This window comes from Artemia franciscana, chromosome 4 (genome assembly GCF_032884065.1).
Source record: "Artemia franciscana chromosome 4, ASM3288406v1, whole genome shotgun sequence".
Taxonomy (NCBI): Eukaryota; Metazoa; Arthropoda; class Branchiopoda; order Anostraca; family Artemiidae; genus Artemia; species Artemia franciscana.
Window position 1 is genome coordinate 36057250 of NC_088866.1, and position 19414 is coordinate 36076663.

A 19414-nucleotide genomic window follows, 5' to 3' on the forward strand; every position below is an offset into this window, starting at 1 on the left:
TATTTACTTCCTCTTTTCTCTAAGACAGAAAAAGGGTGGGTCCAAAGACTGGCAATTTTTGTTAGATTGGCTGGAGCTCAGTCAACTTTTCAAACCACTGCCATAGAGTATTAAATTCAAACTTTCAGGGAGGGGAGTGTTAAGCTGACCAAAAAAGATCTATGCTACATCCGCCATCTATGCTACATCTTGGTTTATTGTGGCTAAATTCGACTCTTTGCTGTTAATGGGATAAAGCTTCTGCATTATTTTTAGGTTATTTTCATATTGATTTATATACTCTAGAGATAGATTTTTAGCTAAGGTGAATTTGAGAAACCCTTTTCAATTCCTAGTATAGGTCTTTTCTCTAGGTATTTCTATCAGCGCCATCTTTTTCCACATATTAATTAGGTCGCCATCTACATCGCCAAAATCATATGGCACCATTTTTGTTGCTCTTCATATAACACTGGTCGATAGTTGCTAAGTACTTATTTTCCAACAAATACAATCAATTCTGATGCTGTTACGATCTAAAAGACTACATCTGACTAGTCTTTAGTAAGAAAGACATTTCATTTAGCCATCAAGTAGTGAATATAATTGGAAATTCCAAAATTTAAAGGCAATCACGCTGCGATAGAGGTGGCAAGAGAAAGGTAAGCAGAAGGGGGGTGAGTGAGTTGGTAGCAAGAGCCGTGGTACCCGCCGGGCGTGCCCCTTAAATTGCGGGGACAAGGTAACCAACCCTCAACACTTCCCTTACTTTTCGCGGCGAAGTGATTCGGACATCTTTTTGGCCCACCTTCCTTAATTGCGGGGTAAGGGTTCAATAGCCAGACGACATTTCGAGCTCAAAACACTCGGCGCTACTACTTGATTTGCAACTAAACAAATGAACCAACCACCATGTTCTGTTTGCAGTCAAAATGTAACCAAAAGCAGCGGCGGTGCAAAATGCACGAAATGCCATAAGTGGTGCCATCTGACGTGCGGAAAGACAAAATACTCACGTGAACTAGCAAGCATCTTTGTTTGCCCTAGCTGCAAGCCTGCGAATACAAGCTCACCTGCATCGGGAGTCAAAACCCGATCGAACCCAGAAGTAGCCCCTAGTCCAAATCTACCGCCGAAAAACAACTCAACTCCGATCAGCACAAACAACGATATGCCAACAACATTCAGAGGCAACAACAACATCTCGGATCAGAGCTTGGGACAGGGAAAAGCCACCTTACCTGAAGCGGTCGAGCTCAGCGCTGCAAATGAACTATGCAGCTACTGTCATCTACCGACAGAAAATTCCACGGCCATCAAATGCTTTTTCTGTGGTGAATACGAGCACGCGGGATGTAGACAATTAAACACCGATCTATTCCTAACAATTAAGAGCCTAGATCCTGATTCACGTCTTTTCAAATACGAATGCGAGAGCTGCAACAAAAGAAACGTATCGTTCCTGCAGCTAAAACTGAGGGAAGCGCTCCAGTTAAATGTACCCAGTCCTTCACTCCCAGCTCTTGTTCCAACGGAAAGCACCATCCAAAGCTATGATACTACTGTTGATGTGATACTGAAGGCTGATAAGGAAAAACAACTTAGAGAAGGAAAACGGACAAATGTTGCGATCTTTGGTCTCCCGGAGTCAGAAGACACCTCTGACAAAGACTTGGTGATTAACCTAACTACAGAGAATGATTTGGGAGCTCACCTGCAGCACGACGACATTCGTGAGGTCGTAAGCGGTCGTGAAGTCAAATAAATGGCAGTAAGCCACGCGTCTTAGTAGTCAAACTGAAGGACTCAATCGACACAATCAAGAAGCGACAGAAGATTCTCAGCGCAGCCCCACATCTAAGAAAATCGACCAATGAACTTGTAAAAAACCAGGTCTACATAAACCCTGATCGAACACCAATGCAAAGGGCACAACAGCGTCGAGCAAAGTCGAGCCAAGGTCAGCAAGCACAGCAACACTCTAATGTTACTGGATGCACCAATTCCAGGTCCAATGGGAACCAGAGAATGAGACAACAAGCGAGACCATCAAATGGTCCCAGCCAACGACAGCCCCAAAATTGACGAGGAAAAGGCCCAAACCATACAAATGAATCCAAAAAAATAAATAAAATGCCTCTATTTCAACGCTGACTCTCTCTTAAACAAAATGGAGGAAGCAAAGCAGGTTATCAAACTGGAAAATCCGGATATTGTGGCAATAGTAGAAGTTAAACCAAAAAAACTACAGATACTTACCTACCGTCACAGAGCTCAGTATCGAAGATTATTATCTGTATGAAAAAAATCTGGAAGAGAATACAGGTAGAGGGATAGTCTGCTATTGTCGAAAAGGCATCAACGTGCATCCAATATCGAGGTCAACCGACACGATTGAGCCCAAAGAAAGTCTGTAGATCTGCATTAAGTCTAAAACGACCAGCGACACTGTTCTTGGGATCTGTTATCGTAGCCCCAACAACACTAACACATCCGACGAAGCTCTGTTCTCGCAAATAGCAGCATTCGCTAAGAACACCAACCAAAAGCTTGCTATTATAGGAGATTTCAATCTCCCTAAGATAGACTGGAATAGGCGATACACCACGGAATCTACCGCAAGCTTGACGAGTAAATTCCTGGACGTTATTAACGAACACTTTCTAGAGCAGCTAATATCTGAGCCAACAAGGATGCGGGGATCTGACACACCAAGTATCCTCGATTTGTTACTGGTAAGCGATGGAAACCTGGTATCAGATATTAAGCAGTTGTCACCAATTGGTAAATCGGATCACTCGGTAATTGTGTTTAGCTTGGAAACGGAGGTTTTGAGGACACGTGTGGCACCGAAACGTAACTACTACAAGGGAGATTACGTTGCTATGAGAAGAAAGCTTTCGGATGTCAACTGGATTGAAGAATTCAGTGGGTTGGAGTCGTTAGACACCATTTACACAAGGTTCACTAAGATTGTTGCCTCAATGGAAGAACAATTTATTCCTATGCACAATAAATACACCCGTGTTGCATTACCTAAAGCCAATATTGAACTGATTAAAGCAAAACAAAAAGTGTGGAGAGACTACAAAAGTAATCGACAAAGTAACGACCGAGAGAAAACATTCAAGAGGCTCCGCAACAGGGTTCGAAAAGCAACAAGAAGAGAAGGAAAGCTTAGAGAACGTAAATTAGCTTTCTCCTTGAAAGAAAACCCAACAATTTTCTGGAAATACGTGAACAGCAAAAGGAAAAACAAAGGTGGAGTCTCATCTCTTTACGATCCCGTGAAACAAAAGCTGGTACACGACCCCACGGACAAGGCAAATTTTCTCAACAGCCAGTTCTCTTCTGTTTTTACTCAGGAACCTGAGAACGAAGACCACTTCAGCCGCGAGGAACCAATTCAGGGTATAAGCGAATTGATAAGACCGATAGAGATCAAACATAGCGATTTTCTAAAAAAAACTCAGAGAACTTAACCCAAGCAAGTCCACAGGCCCAGACAATCTACATCCAAAACTGCTCAAAGAACTTGCAACGGTAATAACAGAGCCACTAGTCTACATTTACAGAAAGTCTCTTGAACTCGGTGAGCTTCCCGCTATTTGGAAAAAAGCTATTGTCGTCCCAATATACAAAGGTGGGAAACGAGAAGACCCATCAAACTACAGACCGATAAGCCTCACTTGTATTACGTGTAAAGTACTTGAGTCTCTCATTGCAGACCACACCCTAGAACACTTAAAACGAGAAAAAATACTTACCGAAAAGCAGTTTGGTTTTCTTAAGGAACGATCTGCAGAGATCCAACTGCTTTGTGCCACAGATGATTGGAAGAAAAACATCGACAAGGGGTTCCAGATTGATCTCATATACTTGGATCTCAAGAAAGCCTTTGACAAAGTTCCCCATAAGCGTCTCGTCAAGAAGCTCAGGAAATACGGTCTCTCCTCATTCGGGTCCTCATTCAGTCTTCTTCAATGGATTACGGACTTCTTAACTGGCAGAAAGCAAGTTGTATGCGTAGAAGGTTGTCTCAGTAATACCGAAGAAGAAGTTCTTAGCGGAGTACCCCAGGGGTCAATTCTCGGCCCCCTTCTGTTTAATCTCTACATCAACGACCTAGTTGAGGGCATCAAATCTGACATCCTTCTCTACGCGGACGACACAAAGCTCTATCGCGTCATCTCGTCATGTGAAGACATTCACCACCTGCAGGCGGATCTCCAACGAATCGATGACTGGATGAAGAAGTGGATCATGGAAATCAATACCCAGAAAAGTCATATCCTCACTCTGGGTCCACAAAACTTTTCGTCCTCATACTTTCTTGGTTCCGCTGCACTCACTCTTAGTAGAGAAGAAAGAGACCTAGGCATCTTAGTGGATTCTGAACTGAACTTCAGTAGCCACTATGAAGCTGTCGTCAAGAAGGCTTCCAAAGTTGCTGGTATGATCAGAAGAAACTTCTCATGCGAGGACGACAAAATGCTTGCTATGCTCTATAAGTCCCTTGTCTGCCCGATTCTTGAGTATGGACATTGTTCTACAAGACCATACTACAACAAGGACATAGATGCTGTCGAAAATGTTCAGAGGAGGATAACTAAATTCTCTCCCAGGTTACGTTTCCTTCCCTACGAAGAGCAGCTTAGAAAGCTTGAAATCCCAACCCTCGCCTATAGATTCCATCGTGGTGATCTTATTGAAATGTACAAGCTCTGCAATGGAGCCTATGATAACGTACCAGCCCAGAGAATCATGCAGTTCAATAAAAATCATCTCCGAGGACATCAGTACAAAGTGAGTATGGAACGTTTTTACAAGGACATGGGCCGATGGACTTTCGGCAACCGAGTTGTTCAGCATTGGAACAACTTACCAGAAAGAGTAATCTGCTCCAAAAATCTACGGACATTCAAGAAGGAAGTTGATGAATATTATTCAAGTGACATTTTCTCCTTATGCAAATTTAGAAGAAATGCAAATTAAGATTTTTGTTTTGTAGAGGCTTAACGGCCTGCCATCAAATTTGCGAATATATTTATTTAAAACATACTATGTTGATACTGAAACTACTACTGTGGCTAAATCTGCTACTACTACAAATAATAATACTACTGAGGCTAAGGGTATTAAAGTAAAACTTTTGAGGAACGGTGATTGTGGTGTTGAACTAAATAAAACACACTATGCGCATACAGGTTGTCAAAAGTGTGTCAGCAAAATTCCAGGAACAGCTTTGTGTGTTAACTTTAAATACCTATGGCATGTTAAAAGGGATTTCAAACCAACTAAAAGGCATTATGCACACACTACTACTACTACTACTATAGCCAATACTATAACTACTAAAGCTGCAACTGCAACTACTACAAGTACTATTACTACTGCTGCTACAACTGCTAATACAGGAGCTAAGGGCATCAAGATGAAACTTTCAGAGAATGTTTAACTAATTTGAAACACACTTAGTTGATGTGGGCTATCAAAAGAGATATAGCTGTAGTTCAGGAATAGGTTAGAATAGAATAGAATATATTTATTCATTACAATAGCCGGAGCTAGCATTAGCATGTCATGACAAAAATAATTTATACCTTCAAAAACACTCACAGGAAAATTTAAACAAACATTATATTAATCAAACATTAAATATTAGTCGCGTCAATATTATTAAAATGACTGGTAAAATATGGAACAAATGATTTGCGATATCTCTCAGTACTATAGGCTGAGCAAGTCAGTAACTGTGGACAATTGTTTTTTATTTGTTGGAGTCTAGTAACAGGTCCTTCAGTTGGGGGGCTCACAAAGTTGGGTAGTAGACGACAATGAGTTGGGGAAATTAAACAATTTAGTCCAAATCTATATGTTAAGCCATGTCTACGACTATCAAGTGAGTCCAAATTGAGTTGTTTCAGTGCATCTTTGTAAGTTGAGTAGTTTTGTCCAAGTATAATTTTTACGGCTTTTTTTTGTATTGTCTCGTCTATCTGTTTGATCTTTTGTCAATCCTGGATGCCAAGCAGGGCATGCATACTCAAGAGAAGGTCTAACATAGCTGCAGTATACAGACTTTAAAACCTCAGTTGGTGTACCAAATCTTTTTAGGTGGGAAAATGAATGTAAAAGCGAGGCGCCTTTTTTAGTCAGATAGTCAACGTGCGAATTCCATCTTAAATCATCTTTCAAAAGAATCCCAAGTATTTTAACAGTTTTCTTTGTTGGCAGTATGGAATTATGAAAAGATTGGCTGTTACCCTTTAGGAAGGAAAATGTCATATAAGAGCTCTTAGTTTCACTGACCGTCAGTTTTAGCTTTCCTAATTCAGCTTTTAGATCATGATAGATTTTGATCAAGTCAGACTGTTCAGTAGTCGGAGGGCTTTGTCACAGTGATAAAACAGTTAAATCATCAGCAAATTTAAAACGCTCACGTATTGTTGTTAAAATACGGTTAAAAACAATAAGAAAAGAAAGCGGGCCTAATTTAGTCCCTTGTGGCGAACCACAAAAAATATTTACAAATTCAGATGGCTCATGATCAGGAAGTTGGACACACTGAGATCTTTCAAAAAGAAAACTAGCGAGCATTCGTACAACAAATGGACGTGCAACCATAGCCTTTGCTTCTTCCACAACTACATTATGATCAAGACTATCAAAAGCCTTAACTATGTCTGCAAATAATGCATCAACATAGGCCCCATTATTTTCTAAGTGCTTAAGGATAGTATCCAACAATGCAACCAAATAATGACCAGTACTATGCCCAGATCTAAATCCAAATTGTTGGGGATCAATATTATCATTTATGTCCTCAAATAAACAATCAAAAATAAAACTTTCAAATACTTTTGAGAGAGCTGGAGTTTTCGAAATCGGCCTCATCTTGGTTATATCTTTAGGTGCCTTGCATTTGGGGATTGGCGTTACATACGCCTGTTTAAAAATACATGGGAAAACACCATCAATAAAACACTGGTTAAAAATTGCCGTTAAAGGAGTAGATAAAAGATCAGCACACTCAATAATCAATTTAATTGGTATCTCACTAGGATAACTAGATTTACGAGAATCAAGTGCCTTTAACTTTTTAGCAACTGAACAAATCCCTAGTATAGGGATATTTGAAACTGAATCATTCAGTGGTAATTTTCTTAGTTGCGGATGAATTTTACAAATAGATGCAAAAAAGTAATTAATTTCACTAGGTAACAGGGGTTTACCATTGACATCTCTCACTTCAACTCTGGTTACTTTTTTCCCGACAATGTTCTGAACTAAGTCATGGAACTTCAATGGGTTGGATTTATATATTTTGCTTATTATTTTAGACCCATACTGCTTATGAGAACATCTTATTTTATATACAATTAAATTTCTTACTCTTTTGAAATCTTTTATGGGCCCAGTTAAATGCAATTTGTTCCTCACTTTTATCAGATTCCGAATCTCTTGAGTAATCCATGGTTTATCATTAGATTTCACATATATTTTTTTTTTTGTGGGAAAATTTCACAGTATTTTTCGAAAAGTTCCTTACAGAATAAACTTACCATTTTGTCACCGTCAGACAATGAGAGAATATCACGCCAGTCACGATCTGTGAGCCATTTCTTGTAGAGATTTACTAATTCAGGTGTAAAAGGCCTGTACACCACACTATTTATTTGTCTATTTGGGATAAAATGATTGGGTGTCCAAGCAACACACAGGTGATCACTCAAACCTAATGGGGGTAATGTAACTGGAGTATTATAATATTCAGGACAGTTTCTAAAAATGAGATCCAACATACGGTTACCTCTTGTGGGCACATTCACAACCTGCTTAAGTGATAGTGAATTACTTAGCCATTTGGCATCTAAGTCATTAAAGTCACCACACATTATGATACCAGCATTAGGATACAAGGATCGTACATTGTCAGTGCAATTCTGTAAGTAATCCACAAGGTCTTTACAATAGGGGCCACAGGGCAGATAGTAAACAACACATATCACCAGTGATGCCACTTCCTTGGGAAGCTTCTTAGGCCTGCACCACAACCATAATACTTCAAAACCATGCTTATTTGGTATATTACTGAAAGTGAGAACTCGATTTCTTATAGACAATTGACAAATAATACCAACACCACCACCATGTGTTACTGAAATTTTCAATGCATGTTGGGGGTAATAATGAACCCACCAAAAGATATAACATGTAAACTACAACTAGTACAATTAAGGCTAAGCATATTAAGGAGAAATCACTTAGCCCAAAAACAATAAGACCTCACCCAAAAGCACTGCCTACAAAGGGTGATACAATTAAGTGGAAGAAGGGGAGGTCTTAGGTTCTTACTGAAACACCAGTCAAAAACACTTTAATCGACGAACTGTCAGCTAAAAAGAAACGCAAAGATGGAAAGCCAGTCATAACTGAGAAGGAAAAAGCCAGTAAATCCAGCAAGAACATCGCAAATGAAATGCCGCATAGGGCACTTTTTCTTGAAGCAGAGAATTCCAGCTCTGATAGTGAAAATGAGATGGTCTTTGATGATGATTCCAACCTTGATGTTGATATGGATGACTGAAAAAGATGAAATCAGTCTTGATGACTTTATTCTTGTGGAGTTTTTAGGCAAGAGAGTGAAAAAGTACTTTGCTGGAGAAGTCAAGGAAGACACTAGTGAAGGACATGTTGTCACCTTCCTTTGGAGGAAATCTTCCAAATGCCAATTTGTTTTTCCAGAAGTAGTTGATGAGTAACTAGTTCCTGAAAGTGATGTTGTTATGAAGCTTAAAAAAAGCTTAAAGCTGAAAAAGATGAAATCAGTGTTGATGACTTTATTCTTGTGGAAATTTTAGACAAGAGAATAAAAAAGCACTTTGCTGGAGAAGTCAAGGAAGACACCAGTGAAGGATATCTTGTCACCTTCCTTTGGAGGAAACCTCCCTCATGGAAATTAGTTTTTCTGGAAGCAGCTGATAAGTCACTAGTTCCCAAAAGTGACATTGTTATGAAGCTCTCAGTTCCCAGGATCTCTGGGGAACTGAACGTGCTGCAAAAGCACTGGTCTTTGATTTAAGTGTGAGCAAAAATTTGGTTGAATAAACAAAACATGAATAAAATTTTGTATCTTAAGCAAAAAATAATTGGAACAATAATAATACTGCAACTGTACCTGGTGTTAGAAGTAAAATAGAGATCACTAGCAGTGTGACCAACTTGCCCCATGTGCCTGACCAACCTACCCAACCCATAGGGCACATTGGTCACTTCTGACCTCCTCTGTTAAAAATGTTGCAGAAGATATAACAATGGTAAATAAAATCTAAAAAAAAAAATGTGGACATTGAACAATGAATGCTCTATCTTTTGACATCAGAATCATTTTTCTAGCTCAAAAACTCTGGCCACACAGTCTGCCAAAGCAAAAAAGTGACCAACCTGCCCCACTCTCCCCTATATATTAAATATTGAATAAAATAGCTATAATGTAGTTTATTTCAGTGAACCTAGCCTAAGTGTCTCCAAATACAGAATGGTAAACTGGCTTTTGCTATTTTAACTGAGCAAACTTCTCAAGTGTCTTGGAATTATCCTCTTGAATTGTTTCAAATTTCTTCTCAGTTACCCTCCTTGGACTAGAAATAGTTACTTAATGAATAAATCCCACCCAGTTTTGCCTATATGTGTTATTGATAAAACGCTACATGATTTCCATTCTTCTATTTTGATAGAGGGTAACTGAGAAGTGAACATACCATTCAATGCCTTTTCTTATGTTCTTTATAAATATAGGCAACAAGCTTGCTACTTGTCCCTGTAAAAAACCCTTAGCAACTGAAACGTTTACTTGACACCCCATGCACCAGCAGTGGCTCAGGAGGATCAATCAATCATATCCTTTTTATAAATATAATGAATGCTTCTACCACAAATTCAAATTTAAGCACTTTTTGAGCTCTCAAAAATGACAAATTTTCAATTAAAGTAAGAATTATTACTTGTTTTCCACAATTCTTTGTAGTGCTATCTTTTTCCATTGTTTTGAAAAAATAATGTTACATTTTCTTAGTGCTAAAATTATTTATAATAATGATAGTTTAGGTTAGGTTAAAACGGGTTTAAATTTGAATTTATGGTAGAAGTGATTATATTTGTAAAGGACATATAAAAGGTATCAAGTGGTAGGCTATATTCACTTATTGTTTAGCCAGTTATATGAGCTGCTATAATTTTACTGCAGTAAATATTCTGCTGCTCATATAATTGACTTTTAAATAAAGTGAACATACCACTCAATGTCTTTTTTTAAATGCTTTTTCCAAATATAATCCTAATCAATTTTGCCAAAAATGAATTTTACCCTCAACCCTATGTAGGCTAAAACAATTCAGGGTACATGTTTGCAAATTAGGGGTGGGGGTAAAGTTTAAACTTACCACTTATTTGAGTATGAAATAAACACTACCTTATCCCCCTAATGTGTGATTATATAGGCTACCCTGAATTGGTACATATAAAGGTGGTGGTAAATTTTATTTGGGATAAAAGTGATTATCATATGTCAAAAGAGCATTAAAGAATTATTATATTTATAAAGGACATAAAAAAAGGCATCAAGTAGCACACTATATTCACTTATTGTTAAGCCAGTTATATGAACTGCTATAATTTTACTGTAGTAAATATTCTGCTGTTCATATAATTGACTTTCAAACAGAGTGAACATACAACTCAATGTCTTTTTTATGCTTTTTCCAAATATAATCCTAATCAATTTTGCCAAAAATGAATTTTACCCTCAACCCTATGTAGGCTATAACAATTCAAGGTACATATATGCAAATTAGGGGTGGGGTGGGGGTAAAGTTTAAAATTACCACTTATTTGAATCTGAAATAAACATTCCCTCATCCCCCTAATGTGTGATTATATAGGCTACCCTGAATTGGTACATATAAAGGTGGGGGTAAAATTTATTTGGGATAAAAGTGATTATCATATATTAAAAGAGCATTAAAGAAGGCATAAAGTATTATGTTCACTTTATTCAATAACAAGAACAGCAAAATATTTACCAATATAGCAAAGCTGCATGCTAAATGGGTTAGATATAATTATTCTGCATAGCCTATTATGGAGTTAAAATTGTTTTCTTTACAGGTTATCATCTCAATAGTCCCTAATCTAGACCTCATCTCAATAGTCCCTAATCTAGACCTTTACCAAAAACCGCGTAAAATTTACCAGAGTCAATGATCACACATGATTTTTTTGGAGCTAAACATTGTGATTCAAAATTTTTTACAGTAAGGTTAGAGGATTGAAGATTGATCATGATTTTTAGATTTAAATTGTAGCGCTCTATTTTAAATAAAATTTCTTTTCGATTTTTTGTTTCGAAAATTCCTTATATGAATGATAAATAATATGACAACTATGTCATAAATTAAGCACCCTTATCGGATGAAGTTGAACAAACACTTGTATAAAGGTAATTAAAACCGAATTTATGGTCTAAGATGCTAGGGATACATTCGGAACTTTGTCCAAAATAACAAAAATTGTAACTGCTATACTTGATTGGGGAGCAGGAAATTTATAGATAAGGAGATTTTGCAGTAAAAGCATAGGGTAGGATTCAGATAAGCTAGGAACCAAATATAGGCTATAGGCCTATAGACTATGTGCTATTCTAGGATTAGCATACTATTAAATTATCAATTAATTGGCTGTATTCGTGAGTATTAGGTTCTGTAATCAAATGGATATGGTAAAATTCTAGTTAATTGACTTCTTGGTATCTCTAAAAGGGTTTTGGTTAGGAAAATGAAACTTTCAGGGATAGATTTGCAGGCTAAAGTATATCCTGGGAAGGTATTTTAAATTACCCACCTCCACTCCTTCTCCCTCTAGAGGGCCCTGACCTTTGATGACCTTTAAAAATATGTGTGTTATAAAAGTGAAACCTTTCAAAATAGATCTTCTGCTTAATTGAAGTACAACAAGATTGTTTTCAGTTTCATAACTTTGCTCAATTCCATTTTATAAGATTTTAAAGATATGCAAATACATTGCCTAAATTTGGGAAAAAAAAAACATTGATATGGCTCAAAATTTGGTAAATTTCTAGTTAATTGACTTCTTGTTATCTCAGAAAAGGTTTAGGTTAGGAAAGTGAAACTTTCAGGAATGGGTGTACAGGCTAAAGTATGTCCTGGGATGGTATTTTAAAGTAGCTACATCCACTCCTTCTCCATCTAGAGGGCCCTGAAATTTGCCTATATGACAGGTCTATACCTATTGAAATTTTGACAAAACAACATTTCACCTTAATTTTCAGTTTCTGGGTGCTTTTTCTCTGCCTTTAGTTCTGAAAATGCAATTCTTGTTATTTGAGTAGAATTTTGAGCCATATCAATGTTTTTTTTTCAAAATTTAGGAAATGTATTTGGGTAAAATTCTAATTAATTGACTTCTTGCTATCTTGGAAAGGGTTTAGGTTAGAAAAATAAAACTTTCAGGGATGGGTCTACAGGCTAAAGTATGTCCCAGGAAGGTATTTTAAAGTACCCACCTCTACTCCTTCTCCCTGTAGAGGGCCTTGAAATTTGTCTACATGACAGGTCTATTTGAAATTTTGACAAAACAACCTATTGAAATTTTGACAAAACAACATTTTACTTTAATTTTCAGTTACTAGTTACTTTTTTTCTGCATTTAGTTCTGAAAATGTAATTCCTGTTATTTGAGTAGAATTTTGAGCCATATCCATGTTTTTTTTTTCAAAATTTAGGAAATTTATTTGCATATCCTTAAAACCTTATAAAATGGGATTGAGCAAAGTTATGAAGCTGAAAACAATTTTGTTGTACTTCAATTAAGCTGAAGATATATTTTGCAAGGTTTCACCTTTATAACACACATATTTTTAAAGGTTGGGGCCCTCTAGAGGGAGAAGGAGTGGTGGTAGTTGCTTCAAAATACCTTCCTGGGACATACTTTAGTCTGTAGATTCATCCCTGAAAGTTTCATTTTCCTAACCTAAACCCTTTCTGAGATAGCAAGAAGTCAGTTAACTAGAATTTTACCCAACTGGTAACAGAAAATTAAGTTAAATGTTGTTTTGTCAAAATTTCAATAGGTATAGACCTGTCATGTAGGCAAATTTCTGGGCCCTCTAGAGGGAGAAGTAGTGGAGGTGGGTACTTTAAAATACCTTCCTGGGATATACTTTAGCCTGTAGACCCATGCCTGAAAGTTTCATTATCCTAACCTAAACCCTCCCTGAGATAGCAAGAAGTCAATTAACTAGAATTTTACCCATTCGAATGATGGTATGGGTTTAGCATTCTATTCTTCAAAAAAAATAGTCCACAATCTTGGAAGCTAGGCTGCTTCAAAATATTTTTAAATACTTCCTTTTATCATTCTTAAATGCAGACTAAGCCTAGGCCTATTAAATATTGCCCCCTTGCCTCTTCTGATAGAAAAATATATTAGCCTATTGTGTGCCCTCCTTGAATAATTTTATTGCATTCCCTCCTAGAGTGCATGACTGCTAAACTGCAACAAATTGATTTAAGAAAAGAGATGACAACAAAAGAAATGTAATAATGCTCTTCTTCTGTCCCAATCTATTAAAAACCTCCCAGGAAGTTCCTATTTCCTTTAAATCTCTTTATTACATCCTCCCACCCCAGACAAGGGTAACCTACTTTCTATTAAGCCCTAGGTGGTTGGCCAAAAAGGATAATCTATCATCCTTCATCTACAGAATGTACCCTTACAATCTCTAGCTTTATTTCAGTACAGTCTTAAAAAGTAGAATTGAAATTCATTTTTTGTAGGCCTACAGCCTATTGTTTAAAATATGGTCAGTCAGCCAGGTATCCAGAACAATCTGTAGGCAATTTCTCTGGTAAACATCTAGCAAATCTTTGTTGGCTTTTTGGAGTGTCTATGCTTCAGAGCCCTGTTTGACCACTGTCAACATTGTAGCTTATTCTAATCTTGGTTTGTAGACTTATCCTCCTATTCTTCCAAACTTTTTTAACTGTGAAAAAACCCCTGAGCCTTGGCTACTCTACTTGTAACATCTTCTCTGCTCCCACCATCTTTGCTAGTAATACTACCAAGGTAAGTGAAGCTGCCCACCCTATCAATCTTTTTGTTACCCAGTTAACAGGCTAGAAATATTCTGCATATTGAAAGTGCTACTAAAAGTGATTTTTCAGTGAAATTACATCCTGCAAGAAAAGGAATTTTCAAAATCTAGGAAAAGAGGCAAAAAAATAAGGGTGCAAGCAGTCCAAGATTTTTGCGTACACCCACTAGACCTGGACCTAGGGATGTGCAATGCTAAGGGGCACAAAAAAATCACTGAGTAATTTTTTTGTTGGCAGAAACTGGACTGATATGATTTATCATCAAAGTACCAGGTGTACTTTGCTTCTGTGCTGCCTATTCACAGAAAAGAGATTTTACAACAACAAAGGAATTCTGTTGCCACTTATAAACTGTCAGATGACTCACAAGAATAGCAGCTGAGAGCTTGGTATCACCCCTATTTTGCATTTCTTTTGGTTCACTGTCTATCAGTTGCCTTCAGGGCTCCCTCTATCCCAAAATTTTAGGGAATTTCCCTGTAGAAATCTGTCTAATAGAAAAAAATTGCTTGTGCCTAGGGTTGACAAAATGCTTGGTCCTAGAGACCAGTGATTTAAATATGGCCATGCCTGCAAGGTCTATTCAACTTTACTGCTGCTCTGTCTACTTGCAACTACACCTATGGTCATTTGCAACTGTGACTGCTAATGCAACAACTCATGACTTCAAGTTTTACAACTTGCGACTATGGCTTCTACTTCTACATTGCAACTGACTGCACATATTACTGCAACTGGTGCAATTACAGCTAGAACTATTGAACTACTTCAAGAGTTTAAATGCATCCTGCTTTTTCAAATAACACAGTTCATCCAAGTTGTCAAAAGGCATTATCTGCAATATCTCACAAATGGTTAAAGTTCTAAAGTTGTAAATTTCAGAGAATATTGAGGAAGATATTGTACTAAATCAAAAGACACTAGGTGCATCCAAGTTGCAGCTAGTAGCTGTAATCAGTAGTCCTTGGCTATTTTGTTGTAGTCTCCATGTAAGCTTGCCTAAGAAGTGACTAATAAATCAGAACTACTAAGATTGTTCTGTCTTTAGTTTTGTTTTTAGGCCCAGTAGGAAAGAATAGGCTACTTGGTAGTGGTATATTATCCAGAACAAACTCAAGAAGTTTGCACTGTTTGATCTGAGAAAAATCACAGTGAAGTTAGGTTAATCACAATGAAATGTACCAAAATATGATGAAAATATATCATAAGACTTTAGTAACAAAATTATGAAAACCATAAAAAAAGAATTATGGAAAGTAGGCTGCCCAGATGGATTATATCAAATACCTAACCTAGCCACCTCTATATATTAAATATTCAATTAAAATAGGACCTGCATCATTGTTTTTCTCTGTAAGTTTAAGCTAAGTATAACAAATTGCAGACAGACAAACTGGTTTTTCTCAGAGCAAACCTCTTGAGTGTGTTCTTGATAATGCACAATTACCAAAAACTTTCCCCACCTGCTCTTGGATTACTTGAAAATATGCTCAATTTGCTAACAGACTTCAACACAGAACTCAAAGAATTTTCCCTTTTGGAACATTGAAGCCTGCTAGTATAGCTTGGGTTTAGGGTTTGGAAAGAGATATAAAGAATGTGGCAACTAAATTGTCCAGTGTACCAACAGATGCAGACACATAAGCTAAATTCAACTGAAAGGAAAAGCTAAATTCCAATGTGTTTGCTCTGGACACTGACACCTTGGATCTTTGTGGGGGGGGGGCTTTTTGGTAGTAGTTACCTCCCCCGAATGTATAACTGTAGTAGATGTAAGGGCTCCCAATTTTTGGCTATACCCCCCCCCCCCTGATGACCTTAATTTTAATCAGTTCATATTGCTTTTGTGAAGAAGATATATAGGGTTTGCAAGGAACATTATCCTCAAAAAATAGGTTGTCTATCAGGTTGGTCCATTGTACTTGCCCTATAAATATCCTGCAAATCTAGGTATTTTAATGCAACGTTCAGAAAAGGTTGACCTGTCTCTGAAAATCAATATTTTCATTCCCCCAATGGTTCAAGGTATTTCCCATCTAAGTTTCAAGACAACCAATGAAAGTAGCTTCTCTTTTCTCTGATGTAGAGGATGATGTAGGAAGGTGCACCCACCCATAATTCAGCATTTTTATAGGATTCTAGTTCAAGCAAGAGGTAATATTATACACTCTCTTTAAAAATTTGGTAGTGTGTTTGGGTGTTAGATGGTCCAAATTGTTCATCCATCATTCAATAATTCTTCAGTTTGAAGAAAATGGAATAGGTAGGGTTTAAAAGCTGCAAAGTCATATTTTGTAATTCAAATCATTTGGATATAGTGTACTCTAGTTATAGGATTTGACCCATAAATCTGACAATGGACAATCAATTTGTAGGCTACTTTATTAAGTTTTTTTTTTTACTTTTTATGATCATCTATTCTACTTCATTGCCCCCGCAAGAAAAATACAATACAGGAGACTCACTACTATTCATTGAGTCATTGTAATTCCTTTGACTATGGTTTGTCACTTTTCTCATATTTAGGACTGTATCTTATAATATTTTTTTGGCAAGTATCAGAGATATAATTGCATTTTTATGGCACTTGATATTAACCAAGTAACAATATAGCAATTGCAAATTCTGTCACTCTGTCTGACCTGGTTTTGCTAGTTTAGGCATTTCCAGATAAGCTAGGACAATGAAATTTGGCAGGCATATCAGGGACCAGACCAGATTAAATTAGAAATAGTCATTTCCCCAATTTGACCATCTGGGGGGATGGTTAATTCAGAAAAACTAGAAAAAATTAAGTATTTTTAACTTACGAACAGTGATTGGATCTTAATGAAATTTAATGTTTAGATTGACATTGTGTCTCAGACCTCTTATTTTAAATCCCGACCAGATCTGGTAACATTGGGGGGAGTTGGAAGGGGGAAGCCTAAAATCTTGGAAAACACTTAGAGTAGAGGAATTGGGATGGTGATAAAAATAAAAAAAAGTCCTAGATACGTGATTGACATAACCGGAACGGATCTGCTCTCATTGGGGGAGTTGGGGGGAGGGTTAATTCTGAAAAGTTAGAAAAAATTAGGTATTTTTAACTTACAAAGGAGTAATTGGACCTAATGAAATTTATTATTTAGAAGGACCTTGTAACTCAGATATCTTATTTTAAATCCCAATCTTGGAAAATACTTAAAGTGGAATGATCAGGATGAAACTTGGTGAGAAGAACAAGCACAAGTCCAAGATACATGACTGACATAACCAGACTGAATCCATTCTCTTTGGGGGAGTAATTTGGAAAAATTAGAAAAAATGAGGTATTTTCAACTTACAAATGGGTGATCAGATCTTATTGAAATTTGACATTTAGAATGATCTTGTGCTTTTTAGCATTCATTTTAAATCCCAACCAGATCCAGTGACATTGGGGGGAGTTGAAGGGGAAAACTGGAAATCATGGAAAATGTGAAAATTGAGGTATCTTTATCTTACAAATGGGTGATCAAATCTTAATGAAACTTGATATATAGAAAGAACTTATGTCTCAGATTCTCCGTTTTTAATTTGAATTGGATCTGGGCATGGGGGTTGGAGGGAGGAAAAATAAATCTTGGAAAGCATGAAATTTGATATTAGAAGGAACTCATGTCTCAGAGTTCTTATTTTAAATACCGACCAGATCTGGTGACATTGGGGGGAGTCAGAGGGGGAAACCGGAAGTCTTGGAAAATCCTTAGAGTGGAGATATTGGGATGAAACTTGGTGGGTAGAATACGCTAATGTTGTAGATATGTGATTGACGTAACTGGACTGGATTGGCTCTCTTAGGGGGAGTTATGGGAGGTCCAGTGCTTTTGTGTGTTTGGTGCTTCTGGACATGGTAGGACAACATCAATTGGTGGGTGTGTCAGGGACCTGCTCAAATTGACTGGATAAAGTTGTTTTCCCCAATTCGACCATCTGGAGGGCTGAAGGGAGAGGAAAAAGTAGAAAAAATGAGGTGTTTTCAACTTACAAGTGGGTGATTGGATCTTAATGAATTTTGATATTTAGAAGGACCTCATGTTTCAGAGCTCTTATTTTAAATCCCAACCGGCATTAAGCCTCTGGTTTTCCTTTTAAACCAATCTGTTGATTCTTATAATTTTGCTAGAGTTCATGCCATATGAGCTCTTGGCTCTTGCCTCTTCTAACCTTGTCACAAGTGCCATATGAGCTCTTAGCTCTTGTTCCTTTACTGATTAATCTCTATGTCACCTGACTTACCTAAATTCTCTTGTCCCTAATTTTTTCACATTTATTAAGATAGGCACTTTCTTTTACTTTTAGAAAAATTGAGTCTTGCTACTTTTTAGTGATGTTTTGTCACTCTTGGATTAGCACTTTGATTTTATCTGTTTAACTGACTTTAATACAATTACCATTGTCTGATATTCTGTTTTTATATCTCACTGCAATAGCCCTAATGTTTATGGTCTGTTATACAACTAATGGTTTTAATTGATAATTTAACCAGGGGTGCTGTTTTCATTATTTTATAGACAATAATCTCTGATCTTCAAATTCTGAGGGCAAGCTTAAATATGTCTACTGTACATTTTTATTAATAAAAGAAAAGGCTGAAGCAAATTATATATCAAAGCACCTAAATGACAATTGTACCATTTAATGTGGCTTAATTTATTATCTCATTCATTACTTATTAATAAAGAAGAAAGTTATCATCACTGGTAAATACATAGATTATTTACTGTGCCAGGAGATGTATATTTAATGATTCTAACTTAATTAAATTCAAAATAATGGCAAAATTCTCTTTTTATATCTCTTGGTTTTTGCTCGGTTTTTTTTTCAATTTTCCAAAAAAGATGCAGGAATCTTCAAAGCCTTGACCCAGTGTACTCCTTAACATTATGAATATTTTGGCAACTGTATATCAAATAGGAATAATGTGAATGACAAAGGGTTAAGCTTTTTATTTCCTTCCTTTTTTAGATTTATTTGTGAATTATCTGTCATTTTTAGATGGGAGAAACAAATGAAGCCCTAGAAATTGGTAGAATGGTTGCAAATATACATGATAACTTCAGAGAATCCAATGTTGAGGAAGAGAAGAAAGCTATTTATGGGTATGCTATTTAGTTCTGAAAAGTGTTTTGATCATTCATCTTGCATCTCAAATTAAAAGGATGTATTTTGATATGAATTCAGTATTTCAGGGCATAAATTGAATTTATTTCTTAATTTAAGTGACAATAATGCAAGTG

General features: G+C 36.7%; 2 protein-coding genes across 4 annotated transcripts in view; one reads left to right on the forward strand and one right to left on the reverse strand.

The window, feature by feature from the left end:
* LOC136026367 (actin-related protein 5-like) overlaps nucleotides 1-11344 on the reverse strand; it is a 54010-nt gene extending 42666 nt beyond the window's left edge. Inside the window, exon 1 of the mRNA XM_065702902.1 lies at nucleotides 11233-11344. Within this exon, the coding sequence (XP_065558974.1) occupies nucleotides 11233-11323 (91 nt within the window). The 5' untranslated portion in view covers nucleotides 11324-11344. The remainder of the gene's footprint in view (nucleotides 1-11232) is intronic.
* Nucleotides 11345-11388: 44 nt separating this feature from the next.
* The window catches only part of LOC136026369 (homeobox protein unc-62-like), a 39203-nt gene continuing 31177 nt past the window's right edge, over nucleotides 11389-19414 (forward strand). For 2 of the 3 annotated variants that reach the window (XM_065702912.1, XM_065702909.1), the window contains exons 1-2: nucleotides 11389-11479; nucleotides 19173-19276. In XM_065702912.1, the coding sequence (XP_065558984.1) occupies nucleotides 19173-19276 (104 nt within the window). In that variant the 5' untranslated portion in view covers nucleotides 11389-11479. Of the gene's footprint in view, nucleotides 11480-11597; nucleotides 11620-19172; nucleotides 19277-19414 lie in introns of those variants that run through there. The other variant, XM_065702911.1, reaches the window with a different exon arrangement.